Source organism: Mesoplodon densirostris, chromosome 10, assembly GCF_025265405.1.
Source record: "Mesoplodon densirostris isolate mMesDen1 chromosome 10, mMesDen1 primary haplotype, whole genome shotgun sequence".
Taxonomy (NCBI): Eukaryota; Metazoa; Chordata; class Mammalia; order Artiodactyla; family Ziphiidae; genus Mesoplodon; species Mesoplodon densirostris.
In genome coordinates, this window is record NC_082670.1 from 44,449,976 (window position 1) to 44,465,582 (window position 15,607).

General features: G+C 39.5%; 1 protein-coding gene across 1 annotated transcript; it reads left to right on the forward strand.

The window, feature by feature from the left end:
• Positions 1-6,174: 6,174 nt before the first annotated feature.
• Positions 6,175-15,387, forward strand: KIAA1586 (KIAA1586 ortholog). The gene is given in 8 exon segments (XM_060110870.1): positions 6,175-6,296; positions 6,825-6,908; positions 10,975-11,055; positions 12,384-13,275; positions 13,523-14,072; positions 14,074-14,402; positions 14,405-14,668; positions 14,671-15,387. Coding segments are annotated over 8 exon segments (2,352 nt in total). The 5' UTR covers positions 6,175-6,275; the 3' UTR covers positions 14,802-15,387.
• The last annotated feature ends 220 nt before the right edge of the window (positions 15,388-15,607 follow it).

Here is a 15,607-nt window from a genome sequence, read left to right on the forward strand (position 1 = left end):
TTTTGTCTGGGTATATGCCCAGGAGTGGAATTGCTGGATCCTATGGTAACTGTATTTTTAGTTTTTTAAGGAACCTCCATACTGTTCTCCATAGTGGCTGCACCCATTTACATCCCCACCAACAGTGTAGGAGGGTTCCCTTTTCTCCACACCGTCTCCAGCATTTAATATTTGTAGACTTTTTAAAAAGATTTTTAAAAACCTAAAAATATAAAAATAAAAAGCTTCATATGTTGAACGATCATATATGCTTGTCAAATAAGAGCTGAGGTGAATTTTTTCTAATTCAGTATCTGCAACGTCATTGTCTGCTCTCTGGGTTTCAATTTTGTGGTCACCTGATAGACCATCCACTGGAAGTATATGTCCATGTTCATTCTGTGGGCTCTGGTCACTGTGAGGTGGAGCCTGGCCAGGGCTTATCATCTTGGGGGTCAATAACAAATATCAGTGCTCCTGTTCCCTGGTCATAGTCAAATACAGGGTCAAAAAGTCAACATGTCTCAGTAAGTCCCAAATCTGAAAATTAACAAAGCAGTTAAAACCTACAGCTAACATTATTCTTCATGATGGAAGACTGAATACTTTCCCTCTAAAGTCAGAAACAAGTCAAGAATGTTCATTCTCACCACATATAGTCAAGATTATTTTGGAGCTTCTAACTAGTTCAATAAACCAAGGAAAGAAATAAAAGGTATTCAGGAGACTTCCTTGGTGGTGCAGTGGATGACTCCACACTCCCAATGCAGGGGGCCTGGGTTTGATCCCTGGTCAGGGAACTAGATCCCACATGCTGCCACAACTAAGGAGCCCAGGAGCCGCAATTAAGGAGCTCATGAGCCACAACGAAGGAGCCTGCGAGCCACAACTAAGGAGACTGCCTGCCAGAACTAAGGCTTGGTGCAACCAAAAAAAGAGTCAGTGGAATGTGCAAAGTCTTTAAAAATAAATAAGTAAAAGGTATTCAGATTGGAAAAGAAGCAGAAAAACTGTCTTTATTCATAGACAACAAGTTTATCTATGCAGATGATCTAAGGGAATCTCCAAAAAAGTATTAGAACTAAAAAGTAAAAAAAGTGTAAAAAAAAAAAAGAACTAAAAAATGAGTTCAGCAAAGTTGCAAGATACAAGATCAATTTACAGAAATCATTGTATTTCAGCTGTCGGGTCAGCAAGGTGGCAGAATAGGAGTTTTCTACCATCATCTTCACCCATGGATGAGACTATCTTTGTGGGAGCCCAGGGGTCCAGCAGAGAGGTTCCAGCACACCATTGAACAAAAAAATCCAAGAACAGATATACTGAAGATGGTAAGAACAGTTTCACTTTACCCACATCACCACTCCCCCAAGGTGGCACAGCTTAGTACCAAGAGAAACCCCCTTGGCCCATAATTTCTCCCATGGGGGTAAGTGAGAGGTAGTGAATGAGCTGGTCCACCCAAGCCATGCTGAACGCTGCCTAAGAGGCCCACTTCTTTCTTGCCTATCCAGAATCCCGAGGTATTTGAAATGGCTAGATAGGGGAGAGGCTGGGTGCAGGGAAGAGAGATGGGAATTACAGCAACCAGGACTCAGACTCAACAAAGGGCTGAGGATCCTACTGACGGACAGACTCCACCAGGAGGCCTGCCCACCAGCCCCTTGGGACACCTCACATGCAGACCCCCACAAATGAGACACCCCCACTGGTCTGTTCATAGATTGTAAGAATGATATTGTTAAAGTGTCCTTAAATGATCTACAGATTCAATTATAATCTCTATCAAAATCCCAATGGCATTTTCATGAAATAGAATAAACAATCCTAAAATTCCTATGGAACCACAAAAGCCACTGAATAGCCAAAGAAATCTTGAGAAAGAAGAACAAAAGCTGAAGACATCACAATTCCTGATTTAAAGTTATATTACAAAGCTATAGTAATCAAAACAATATAGTACTGGCATAAAAACAGACACAAAGACCAACAGAACAGTATTGAAAGCCTAGAAATAAAACCACCCATATATCAACAACTAATCTTTGACATGGGCATCAAGAACACACAATGGGGAAAGAATAGTCTCTTCAATATATGGTGCTGGGAAAACTGGATATTCACATGCAAAAAAATAAAATTGGACCCTTATCTTACTGTATACACAAAAATTAATTCAAACTAAATTAAAGACTTAAATGTAAATCCTGAAACTGAAAAACTAATAGAAGAAAATGTAGGGGAAAAGCTCATTGACATTGGTCTTGGCAATGATATTTTTGGATATGACACCAAAAGCACAGGCAACAAAAGCAAAAATCAACAAGTGAATCACATCAAAGTAAAAAGTTTCTGCCACAGCAAAGGAAACTATCAACAAAACAAAAAGGCAACCTACAGAATGGAAGAAAATATTTGTAAACCATAAACCAAATCTCTTTAAAGAGAGATTAATATCCAAATATATAAGGAACTCATACAACTCAATAGCAAAAAACCAAATAATCTAAAAATGAGCAAAGGACCTGACCTTATTTTTCCAAAGAAGACATACAAATGGCCAACTGTTACATGAAAAGGTGATTAATGTCATTAATCATCAGGGAAATGCAAAGCAAAACCACAGTGAGATATCACCTCACCCCTGTTAAGATGGCTATTATAAAAAAGACAGGAAATAATAGGGGCTGGCAAGTATGTGGAGAAAAGGGAACCCTTGTGCACTGTTGGTGGGAATGTAAATTGGTACAGTCACTATGGAAAATAGTATGGAGATTCCTCAAAAAATTAAAAATAGAACTACCATACGATCTAGCATATATCTTCTGGGTATATATGCGAAGGAAATAAAATCTGTATCTCAAAGAGATATATGCACTCCAGTGTTCATTGCACCATTATTATGATAACCAAGACATGGAAACAACCTAAATGTCTGTTGACATATGACTGGATAAAGACAATATGGTACACATACACAGTGGAATACTCTTCCACCTTAGAAAAGAAGGAAATCCTGCCATTTACAGCAATGTGGATGAACCTGGAGGACGTTATGCTAACTGAAATAAGCCAAACACGTAAGGATAAATATTACATGATCTCATGTGTGGAATCTAAAAAAGATGAACTCATTGAAACATAGAGCAGAATGGTGGCTACCAAGGGCTGTGGGGGTGGGGGAAATGAGGAGATGTTGGTCCAAGGGTACAAACTTCCAGTTATACGATGAGTAAGTTCTGGAGACCTAACAGATAGCATGGTGACTATAGTTAACAATAATGTATTGTATACTTGAAATTTGCAAAGAGAGTAGATCTTAAGTGTTCTCACCACACACACACACGAAATGGTAACTATGTGAGGTGACAGATATCTTAATTAGTTTGACTGTGGTAATCTTTTCACAATGCGTAATAATATCGAAACATCATGTGGCACACCTAAATGTATACAATTTTTATTTGTCAATTATATTTCAATAAAGCTAGAAAAAAATCTGTTTTATTTCTGTAATAACAATGAACAATCAGAAATTGAAATTTGAGAAATCATACCAATTACAATACCATCAAAAAATATGAAATACTTAGCAATTAATCTGACAAGATATATAAGATAACAAGATACAAAATACAAGATACAGATAACATCTGACAGTGAAAACTACAAAACGTTGCTGAGATAAGTTAAACATCTACAACAATTAGATAAACAAGAAGATAAAGCTGAAAGACTAACACTATTTGATTTCAAGACTTATTGAAAAACTACAGTAATCAAGATGGTGTGGTACTGGTGTCAAGATAGATAAATTCATCAATAGAATATAACTGAAAGTTCAGAAACAGACCCACATGAATATGGACAACTGGTATTTGACAAACGTGCAAAGGCAATTCAAATGAAAACTATTCTTTTCAACAGCTCGTCCTGGAACAATGGTATATACATATGCATACCTCACACCATATACAAAAATGAATTCTAAATGGACCACAGACCTAAAATTAAAACCTAATTCTAAAAATTTCAGAAGAAAACAAAGAAGAATATTTGTAATCTTGCTTAGATACACCACCAAAAAAAAAAAAAATTGATAAATTAGACTTCATCAAATGTAAGAACTTCCCTTTGAAAGACAATTTTAAGAAAATGGAAAGAAAAGCCACAGACTGGGAGAAAATATTTGCAAATCACATATCTGTTAAGGACTTGTACCCAGAATAAATAAACAATTTTCAAAATTCGATAAGAAAATAAATAACTCATTTAAATAACAGACAGAAGGTCTTAACAGACACTACCAGTGAAGACATACCAATGGCAAAGGAACACATAAAAAGATGCTCAACATTATTACATTATTAGTCATTAGGTTAATGCAAATTAAGATCACAATGCAGGGGACTTCCCTGGCAGCGCAGTGAATAAGACTCCGTGCTCCAAATGCAGGGGGCCTGGGTTCGATCCTTGGTCAGAGAACTAGATCCTACATACATGCCACAACTAAGGAGCCCTGGAGCTGCAACTAAGGAGCCCACCTGCTGCAACTAAGACCTGCTGCAACCAAATAAATAAATACATATTTTAAAAAAATATCGCAATATCACTACATACCTATTAGAATATCTTAAATGGAAAAGATCATCCCCTCAACAATTACCGAAATGAAGGGCATGAGCACATTTGGGCTCTAGGCACATACTTGCTGCTGTTTACCAAGAGCTTAACTGAAAAACTCCCAAAGGCAACCTATCACAGTGCGTTTCTATTGAACTCTTACCAGCAGACTAGGAAAATCTTTTAAATGCAAACCTCTCCTAGACATTTACGGGATTTAGAAATGGTTAATTTACCTGTGGCTTTTGGGGAGATCATCATGGTCAGTCCCTCCTGTTCTCAGCTTTCTTTTACAAGCCCCAAATTTAGTTGGAACAAGTGCACTTTGTGAAAATGCAAAAAATATAACAGTTGTATCTAATACCACCTACGAACATAATGTCATGTGCTCATTTAGACCGGCAAAAACGGACCTCCGACGAGAAATTAAATGTCTGCTGGGCTTAAATATCACACACAAAGTCAGCTTAAACATTAACAAGGGACAGTATCTCTACCAAAGATATACGGCACAAAGTCAAAGTGACTTTGATAACTACTGCTTTCTTATTTGCTCAATGAGAAACTTTGTTCTCTAAAATCAGACTATGAGACACTTTGTTCTTTGAAAATGTATCAGCAAGAATGAAATGCCCCTCTCTTGGCTGGTCTCTTTGATATAGAGAACCAGCCTCACATCTCACACCTGGCACAGGGGTTTCTGGATACATCATTTAGTATCTATCTTAATTTGTAGTTCCCAAGTTACCAAGACCTTTGCAGTCCAGACCTAATGTTGAACTCTTTACACGCGGCCCTATAATTGCTTTTGACCCTATCAGAACAGTTTCACTGACATTTCACCTACCTAAACCCTTCCTTAAAATCTCATAACTCCATTCCTTTGTCTCCTGAGGTTATTCCGCTGTATGGCCTCGCTCACTGCAGGCCAGGGTCAGAATCATAAAGGTGATTCTGTGGGAATACAGGTTCGTCGGACAACAGGTGATCTTAGGCTGATGGGGAAAGGAGGAAAAGCTTTACATGTCCTGAGATAATACCTGTTTTCACACATTTTATCTATTCACAATTGTTTGCGTGTTTGTTTTTTTTTTTGGTACGCGGGCCTCTCACTGTTGTGGCCTCTCCCATTGCGGAGCACAGGCTCCGGACGCGCAGGCTCAGCAGCCATGGCTCACGGGCCCAGCCGCTCCGTGGCATGTGGGATCTTCCCGGACCGGGGCACGAACCCGTGTCCCCTGCATCGGCAGGCGGACTCTCCACCACTGCGCCACCAGGGAAGCCCCTGTTTGCGTGTTTTTTAAAGAAAACGGTTGGTCACTATTTCACTAGAAAGCATTTTAACACCATTGATCTATTATCTAAACCACAATTTTGTTCTAAAACAGAAAACAGAGAGAGAAGTTGGGAGAGAAAGGTCACCTAATGATTCCACTTGAGCAGCAGAAGCTTCTCGAGGAGCGCATGCGCAGTAGCTCAGTCTTCCCGCGCCCCTCCGCGCGCGGAGCGATCTCGGCGCGGCCGGAACTACAGTTCCCAGCAGCCCGCGCGGCGGGCGAGTGTGTCCGGGACTCTAGGAGTGAAGCCAGGCCGTACGGGCCTACTGGGCTGCTGCTCACGGGAAGCGGTTTGCAGCCCTTTCTGCCGCCAGTGGCGGCGGCGGCGGCGGGGAGATGGAAGACCCAGGGTCGGAGGTGAGTAGCGGGCTGGGCCCGGCCTTGTGCAGAGTCCGGGGGGTGCTGGGCCGGACCTGGGGTCCGGGGGGCTTAGGGGGCCTGGGGCCTAGAAGGCCTGGGGGGCCTAGGAGGCCTGGGGGTCTGGGGGCCTGGGCCTGGGGGGCTTGGGATCTGGGGCCTGGCGGACTAGGGGCCTGGGGGTCTGGAGGCCTAGAGTTTGGGGCCTAGCGTCTGGGGCCTGGGAACCTAGTGGGCCTGGGGGAGAGGGCCCCGCAGCAACAAGGGCCGCCCGGCTCGGGGACCAATGCTCGGCGCGGGCGCGGCGTGGGTTCCGAGGCCGACTGCCTCTTGGGGGAGCGTGCTCCCTGCTCCTGGGAGAAGGGGTGCGGAGGGGCCCCTGCGGTCCACGGGCGCGAGCTCGGGCTCGCGGAGGCTGGGGCTCCGTTAGGTCTCCGCGAGAGCTTTCCTTCTTCGTTCCCTTCGGAAAAATCTCCTTCTGTAAGTGCGGGGTTGTCTAGATAACCGTGTTTTGGCTTATTTTTATAGATAATAGAATGTGTCCCTCCAGCTGGGCCTGAGGCGTCCGAGTCAACACCCGAGGAAGATGAAGATGACATTCAGTTCGTTAGGGTAAGTAGTGGCGATATTCGGGTTTTTCCGAGTCAGAAACTATGCGTGATAAGCCGTGATTTGATTACCCCTCACCTGTTCGTTCATCATGCAGCAAACGTGTGTGAATGTCTGATAGGGACTGTACACTGTGGAGCAGGGCATAGGAGTAGGGAATTTGCCCGAAGAGGTGTCTGAGCAGCCCCACTAGGCATCACAAAGCCTGTGGCCTGCGGTGCGTGTTGTACCCTGAATCTCGCCTGTCCCCCTGCACTTAGAGCCGTTCATGTACGCAGGGTTGTGGTCTCCTAAAACTGTTTTGAAATGAGACAAGAGTAACTTCTAAATGATAGCACACAGGTTAGGGAGAAGGGGCGGCTAGTGATGAGGAATGAGGTAGAAAACCAGAAGGGCTGCAGGAACTCACCTTCTGAGCCTGTGTGTCTCCATAACGTGAAGGTGGGTGGCTTGAAGACTTCAGTAAGCTCCGAGCTCATCCTGTTACAGCACAGTCCAGCAGGCGAGGTTCACAGTGAAGGGCCCGTATCACCAGGAGCATCCTGTATCTTTCTGTTTTTATTCCCTTCGGACAGTAGTTTTCAAGCATGAGTAAGTAGAAGTGTGTGGATTCCTGGACCTCACTCCAGACCTATGGAATCAGAAATGGGAGGTGGGGCCCAGGAATCTTCATGTTGGTGCAAATGCAGGGGTGAATGAAGCTGTGAACACACTTTGTAAAACATTGGTTGCAAAAACTGAAGGGGGTGCTATGATACACTTGAGGATAATTTCCACCCCACACTGTTAAAGTTTTATAAAGGCTCTGCTTAAAGTAGTATCTTAGTTAGCTAGAGAATATTTCTACTGTGAACGACTCTTTTTGAATATTGTAGTTAGTTGAGGTTTGCTGTTAAAGGTGTATAATCTTTTTTAAAGGTTTGCCTGTTTAATGTTTGTGTGTTTCTTAGTTGCTGTAGGTTTAAGACAACCATGTAATTGACTTGTTTTTATTTTTATATTAATTTTTTTCAGGTTTTTTTGACATCTTTATTGGAGTATAATTGCTTTACAATGGTGTGTTAGTTTCTGCTTTATAACAAAGTGAATCAGCTATACATACACATGTATCCCCATATCTCCTCCCTCTTGCAAATGACTTGTTTTTAAATCAAACAAAATTCCCTCCCTAAAGGTTGTGGTAACATTGTTTTTATGTTCTAGTAGGGTTATATAGAAATTTTTTAAAAGATCAAGATCATTTCCTTGACATTCTTCCCCACAATAGTGCATGTGGTACTTTTTTCTTGACACTTGGAACTTTTATAAATTTGGGGATACCAAGAAGGATTGTATGCTCACTTTGCCTCCCAATGTGGTGAGGAGTAAGCGATGTAGCTGTGGAAATTGAAGAGCCATGATGTCTGTTTTTGTACTGAAAAACATTTGGAAAGAGGATTGCAGGGGTCATTAGGAAAAATAATTTAGGTTCTTCCTGACCGTGGTATAAAGACAATGAATAGGATATGATGACCTTGATGGTGTTTTGTGCAGCTCTAGCTAGGCGTGACACAAGTGTTTATGATTTGTGTGCCTTATTTTGAGAAACACAGTAGGATTCTACAAAATTAAGGTTGGAGAAATAAATAGGTGTAATTTTGTGTCATACTCTCAGGATTAAATGCATAATCATGTGGTAAATTCTGACTGAGTTAATATTAATAAATCAGCTTGTGTTCAGGTGAGGTTTAGAAATCTTAATTTAAATTTTATTTTAAATATAGAGAATTTTTTTGTATCTTCGCATCCAGAGTAGTGTACATCCAGCTTGATAGAACCTCTTAGAAATAGCCTTGTTTACAATTAGAGGATTGAAGATTTGACAGCTCAATAAGAAATGAATTATATGCACTGAGTGGAATTGCAATACGAGAAGAATCTAGTAAAAATATTCCTGTTGCATTTAAATGGTGCCACATAAAAATGATCATTTAATTCTACTTTAAACTACATTCAGATCAGAATTTACTTTCCTCTCACCCCATCCTATGCTGGGTTCCATCAGGATGTGTTTATTACTATGTTTTTATAGTATCATCCAAAAAAGATGAAATGCTACTGGGTACAATGCTCTGCTTGAGGGTTCTCAGATACAAAACAATTTTTGTGTTCTTTTTATATTTTTTATCAAGAAGTATGTTACTGGGCTTCCCTGGTGGCGCAGTGGTTGGGCGTCCGCCTGCCGATGCAGGGGAGACGGGTTCGTGCCCTGGTCTGGGAGGATCCCACGTGCTGCGGAGTGGCTGGGCCCGTGAGTCATGGCCGCTGAGCCTGCGTGTCTGGAGCCTGTACTCCGCGGTGGGGGAGGCCACAACAGTGAGAGGCCCGCATACCGGGGGGGGGCGGGGAAGAAGTATGTTACTACTTGACATATTCTGGTTTGGATTTCTTAGTTTTTTCATATAAATCTTATTTTCCAGCCTCAGTCTGCATTGTGGCACAGCATCCTCTTTGTATGCTGCCATATACATAAGCCCCAAACTAAACACAATATGCTGAAAAAAAAGGAATGATGAAAATTGGGGAGTACAGAAAGAGCTCTTATCTTTGATGTAGATTTTCCTGAAGTGCAGTGTACATACAGAAGAGGGCACTTGCTCATTATTATCCTTGCCCTCACTCTACTTTAGTATTAAATTACCATTTGTTTGCATTGGTTTTCTTCCTTTTTTTTTTTTTTTATTTTATTTTGTGGTACGCGGACCTCTCACTGTTGTGGCCTCTCCCGTTGCGGAGCACAGCCTCCGGACGCGTAGGCTCAGTGGCCATGGCTCACGGACCCAGCCGCTCCGTGGCATGTGGGATCTTCCTGGACCAGGGCACGAACCCACGTCCCCTGCATCGGCAGGTGGACTCTCAACCACTGCGCCACCAGGGAAGCCCTGGTTTTCTTCTTAACTGATCATCCCACGTTTCATACTCTCCTAATTTTCTTCTTTTTTTTTTAAAAATAATTAGCAGTTCAAGTTTATTTTATTTATTTATTTATTTATTTATTTATTTATTTTTCTTTTTGCGGTATGCGGGCCTCTCACTGTTGTGGCCTCTCCCATTGCGGAGCACAGGCTCTGGATGTGCAGGCCCAGCGGCCATGGCTCACGGGCCCAGCCGCTCCGCGGCATATGGGATCCTCCCAGATCGGGGCACGAACCCGTATCCCCTGCATCGGCAGGCGGACTCTCAACCACTGCGCCACCAGGGAGGCCCCAAGTTTATTTTTTTAAATATTTATTTATTTGGCTGTGCTGGGTCTTAGTTGCGGCATGCGGGATCTTCTTTGCAACATGTGGGATCTTCGTTGTGGCCTACAGGATCTTTTTTTAGTTGTGGCACACAGGATCTTTAGTTGAGGCACATGGGATCTTAGTTATGGCATGTGGGATCTAGTTCCCTGACCAGGGATTGAACCTGGGCCCCCTGCATTGGGAGCATGGAGTCTTAGGGAAGTCCTGTCTCCTAATCTTCTTGAAGCACAGCTTTAATGTGGTTCCCGTCTCAACACTACTAGTTGATTCTTTTGCCTGTAAAATAAAATCTGGGTTTTCAACTGGGGTATTTAAGGCCTGGTGTATGTTGAAGGTAGTATGTATGTAAAGAAAAGATTGAAGAGATTTGATATTTGGTTGCATAAGGATATGGAGGATGAAGCAGAGATATCAAAGAACTCCATGCTTTTGAGCTTAGATTTGTAAAAGATTATTGATAACCATCCCAGTTAAAAAATACTGTACCATGATATCTGTGTCTTTTTAACATTATCCCTGGTCTACTTCCCGTTTCTAAAGGAGTACATGGCTTTTTTCCTCTATATAGATTTAGGCTCTTTTTGGGTTTTGTCATCATTGCATATTGGTGTTCTCTGAATCTTTACCTCTGCTGGTTCTGTTTCTGATTATTTTGCACCACTGGTAAGGCCACCTCTTCACAGGAATTCTTGCTAATTCCAACCAAAAAACCCCTAGTGATTGTAAAGGCACATTTGGTTTGAATGATTGTTAATGACTTGTAAATTTGCTGACTTCCTTTTTAGGAGGGACCATCAAGACCTGTTCTTGAATACATTGATCTGGTCTGTGGTGATGATAAAGAGTGTAGTACCTATCATAGTGATGTAAGTATATTATATTTGTGTTCCTTCAGTTGTGTCATTAAGTGCAGTATGTGCTGGAGGTGGCTTGAACTGGATTGCAAGAATTGTTTGTTAAATTTGAGCTGATTGTTAAACATAGCCATTATTAAAAATTCAAGTATAACTCAGCCATAAGAAAGAATGAAATAATCCATTTGCAGCAACATGGATAGACCTAGAGATTATCATACTAAGTGAAGTAAGTCAGAAGGAGAAAGACAAGCACCATATGATACTACTTATATATGGAATCTAAAGTATGATACAAATTAACTTATTTACAAAACAGAAACAGACTCACAGACATAGAAAACGAATTTATGGTTACCGAAGGGGAAAGATAGGGGAGGGATAAATCAGGAGTTAGGAATTTGCAGATACAAACTACTGTATATAAAGTGGATAGACAACAGGGTCCTACTGTATTTTGTAATAACCTGTAATGGAAAAGAAAGTGAAAAAAGGATATATATAACTGAATCACTTTGCTGTACTCCAGAAACTAACATAACATTGTAAATCAACTATGCATCAGTTTAAAAATTTAAGTATATAAAAATTTAAAAGTAAATAGATTATCATGTTTAAGGTAATAGATGCTCAAAACTCTTCATACCCTAATATCTACACACTTGAGGTTATTTACATCTGTTGTACTGTGTGGTAGAAATATGGTATAACAATGTGCTCCTGAAGGAAGATGGAAGTGTTTACAGCGAGGTAATTGGCAAACTATTGTACAGAGCAGGTCGTGATTTATTATTTGTTCATTGTCTAAACTGAAGGAAGTGATGGATGAAATGTTAATATAGATTAAGCCTAAAAACATAGGTCTCTAACTACTAGACTCTATGCTATACAAAAAATTGAGGATATCTTGCAGTATTTGAAAACTCTTCATTGATTCAACAAAGATGTTGATGTTATCATTGATGAATGAGTGGAGTTCTGATATACATCTTTTTTTATATTCTTAATAATGTAAATGAAAGTATCAACCACGCTTCACACTAGAACCATACTTGTAAATCATATGAGCAACTTTTCTGTTGAATTGGGTGATCATCAAAAGTTCAGTCAGATTTTGTGACATTATTATTGGCTATAGAATTTAAAAAACTGATAGTGCATTTTTCAAGAAATAGCAAGTCATATTGAAGTTATAGGTATAAACTGAAAATCAAGGTAAGTATTCTAGTTTAAAAAATTTATTTCTAAAATTATATAAAGAAATCATTAACAGAAGTTTTTACATTAACTCTAAAAGTGTTATCATGACTTTTACTTACATATGTAAAATTATTTTTCAGATTTTGTTCCCTAAAATTCCAAAACGACAGGGTGATTTATTGCATTTTTTAAATGCGAAGAAAGTGAAAATAGGCACAGAAAGTAACAATAGGAACAAAAACTATTGTGGATTGTCTAAGTCTAAGGAATCAAATTTCAAATATGTTGAACAACCAATCATTGAAGAAAAGCCATCATGTTCACCAAAGGAAGAAATGGATAATCTTGTGCTTCCAGATTGTTGGAATGAAAAACAAGCATTTATGTTTACAGAACAGTACAAATGGCTTGAAATAAAAGAAGGTAAATTAGGATGTAAGGATTGCTCAACAGTTCGGCGTTTGGGGTTGAAAGCAGAAAAGCATGTCCATGTGTCCAAGGAGTGGATTGCATATTTAGTAACCCCTAACGGCAGTAATAAAACTACTAGACAAGCTTCTCTGCGAAAAAAAATTAGGGAACATGATGTTTCTAAAGCCCATGGTAAAATTCAGGATTTGTTAAAGGAATCAATTAATGACTCAGTTTCTAATTTAGTGCATAAACAAAGTAATAAAAATATTGATGCTACTGTGAAAGTTTTCAATACTGTTTATAGTTTAATAAAACATAATAGACCTTTATCTGATATTGAAGGGGCAATAGAATTACAAGAGAAAAATGGAGAGGTCAGTTGTTTAAATACACGATACAGTGCAACAAGAATAGCAGAGCATATGGCAAAAGAAATGAAGATGACAATATTTAAGAATATTATAGAAGAAAATGCCAAAATCTGTGTTGTAGTTGATGAGGCATCCACAGTTTCAAAGAAAAGGACCCTCGTGATTGATCTCCAGTGCACAGTTCAGTCGGTTCCTGCACCCATTATGTTATTTGTTGCTTTAAAAGAACTGGTGTCGGGCTTCCCTGGTGGCGCAGTGGTTGAGAGTCCGCCTGCCGATGCAGGGGACACGGGTTCGTGTCCCGGTCCGGGAAGATCCCACATGCCGCTCCGGCCTGTGAGCCATGGCTGCTGGGCCTGCGCGTCCGGAGCCTGTGCTCCGCAACGGGAGAGGCCACAACAGTGAGAAGCCTGCGTACCACAAAAAAAAATAAAATAAAAAAAAAAATAAATAAAAAAAAAAATAAATAAAAGAACTGGTGTCAACCACAGCAGAGTGTATTTTCAATACATTATTGAGTACTTTAAATGATTGTGGTTTCACTAATGAATATTTGAAAGTAAATTTAATTGCATTTTGTTCTGATGGTGCTAATACAGTGCTGGGAAGAAAGTCTGGAGTAGCTACAAAGTTGTTAGAAAATTTTCCTGAAATCATTATTTGGAACTGTTTAAACCATCGATTGCACTTGTCCCTTGATGATTCAATATCTGAAATAAAACAGGTGAATCATTTAAAAATATTTCTTGATAAAATTTATTCTAATTATCATCAATCTAATAAAAATCAAAACAAGCTTTTAGAAAATGTAGCTAAAGATCTTGAAATTGAAATTGTTAAAATTGGCCGGATACTGGGACCAAAATGGGCAGCATGTAGTTTTCAAGCTGCTACTGCTGTATGGCGTGCATATCCTGTATTATATATGCATTTTTCTCATTCTCATTCTGGTTTGGCCAAGAGATTAGCTAACATTAATTTCTTGCAAGACCTTGCTTTAATGATTGACATTCTTGAAGAATTTTCACTACTTTCAACTGCATTAGTCAAGCTCAACTAACATTCAGAAAGCACAAAAATTGATCAAACACACCATAAAAGCCTTGGAAAATTTAAAAATTGGTGCTGGAAAGCATGAATCTCAAATTGAAGGTTTGATTAAGTCAGATAAGTTTAAAGATATTCCGTTTAATAAAAATAATAAATTTAATGCCCTTCCTAGGAACATGTTACTAGAAAATATAATTCAACACATGAACTTACGTCTTTTATCTGACAGGAACCATGATGAAAGTATTTTTAATTATTTTGATTTGCTAGAACCTTCTACATGGCCTTATGAAGAAATAACTTCACTGTGGATAACTGGTGAAAAAAATTATTTCATTTGTGTGAAATTTTAAAATTCGAAATTGATTTGAATGATTTTCGGGAATTTGTAAATAATAATGTAAAGTCAAACAATGTTTCAATTCCTACAACCGTACAAAAAGCTAAAAAGATAGTTAGCACCATTGCCGTCAATAGTGCTGAAGCTGAAAGAGGTTTCAATTTAATGAACATAATTTGTACAAGGGTGAGAAATAGTTTAACAGTAGGTCATATATCAGATTTAATGACTATAAGTTTGTTGGGAAAAGAGCTGATTGGGATGCAACTCCCTTTGTAAAATCCTGGTCAAATTGCAATCACAGGTTAGCTACAGATACAAGAGTTCGGCAAAAGTCAACAAAAGCCTATGAGAATCAGTTGGCTATATGGAACGTACAGTAAAGAGTATTGTGTGGGAATTCCCTGGTTAGGTCTTGGTGCTTTCACTGCCGTGGCCTGGGTTCAATCCCTGGTCAAGGAACTAAGATCCTGCAAGCCGCATGGCGTGGACAAAGAAAAAAGTATGTATATGATTTTATCATTTGTAAATTGTATGCTGCACATCTTTTATATACATACATTTTTATTTCAAAAGCCAGTTGTTAAACTTTATTCAGCACGTTGCTGTTTAAAAGGCATTCTCCAAAGAGATAAAGTTGATTGTTTTTAGGAGCAATGGGTTTTTAGAGGTTGGTCCATGTCTGCTAGAGTGGGCCAAATACATATTTCAGGGAATCCTATACAGAACATCCAACAATTCCATTTTTGCTTTGTTTTATTTTTTTGTGAGGATATGAAAGAGTAATATAACCCAGATAACTTCTAAGCCCTGGAAGTTATATCAAATAAAAGAGAAATGGAATAAAAACTACAAGCCTTGTGACTTTTGTCTTTCTCATTTCTATATCTGCACTATCTAATATGGTAACCACTAGCAACATGTGGCTATTAAGCATTTGAAATGAGTTCAGTAGGACTAAGAAAGTAGATTTTAAAATTAATTTTAATTAAACATAAAAACTAAAGCAGTGTGAAATATTTTTGTTGAACTCAACTTATTTGTTTTTTTAAAAATGCATTTAACTTTGTTATCTTGCTTAAGGTGTGATTGTTGGAATGTGCTTGTCAGACTCCATGTGCTATGTCTGGTATTACATATAAACATCACTGATTGAGTTGGTGTTGGATTCAGTGTAAATTATTTTTTC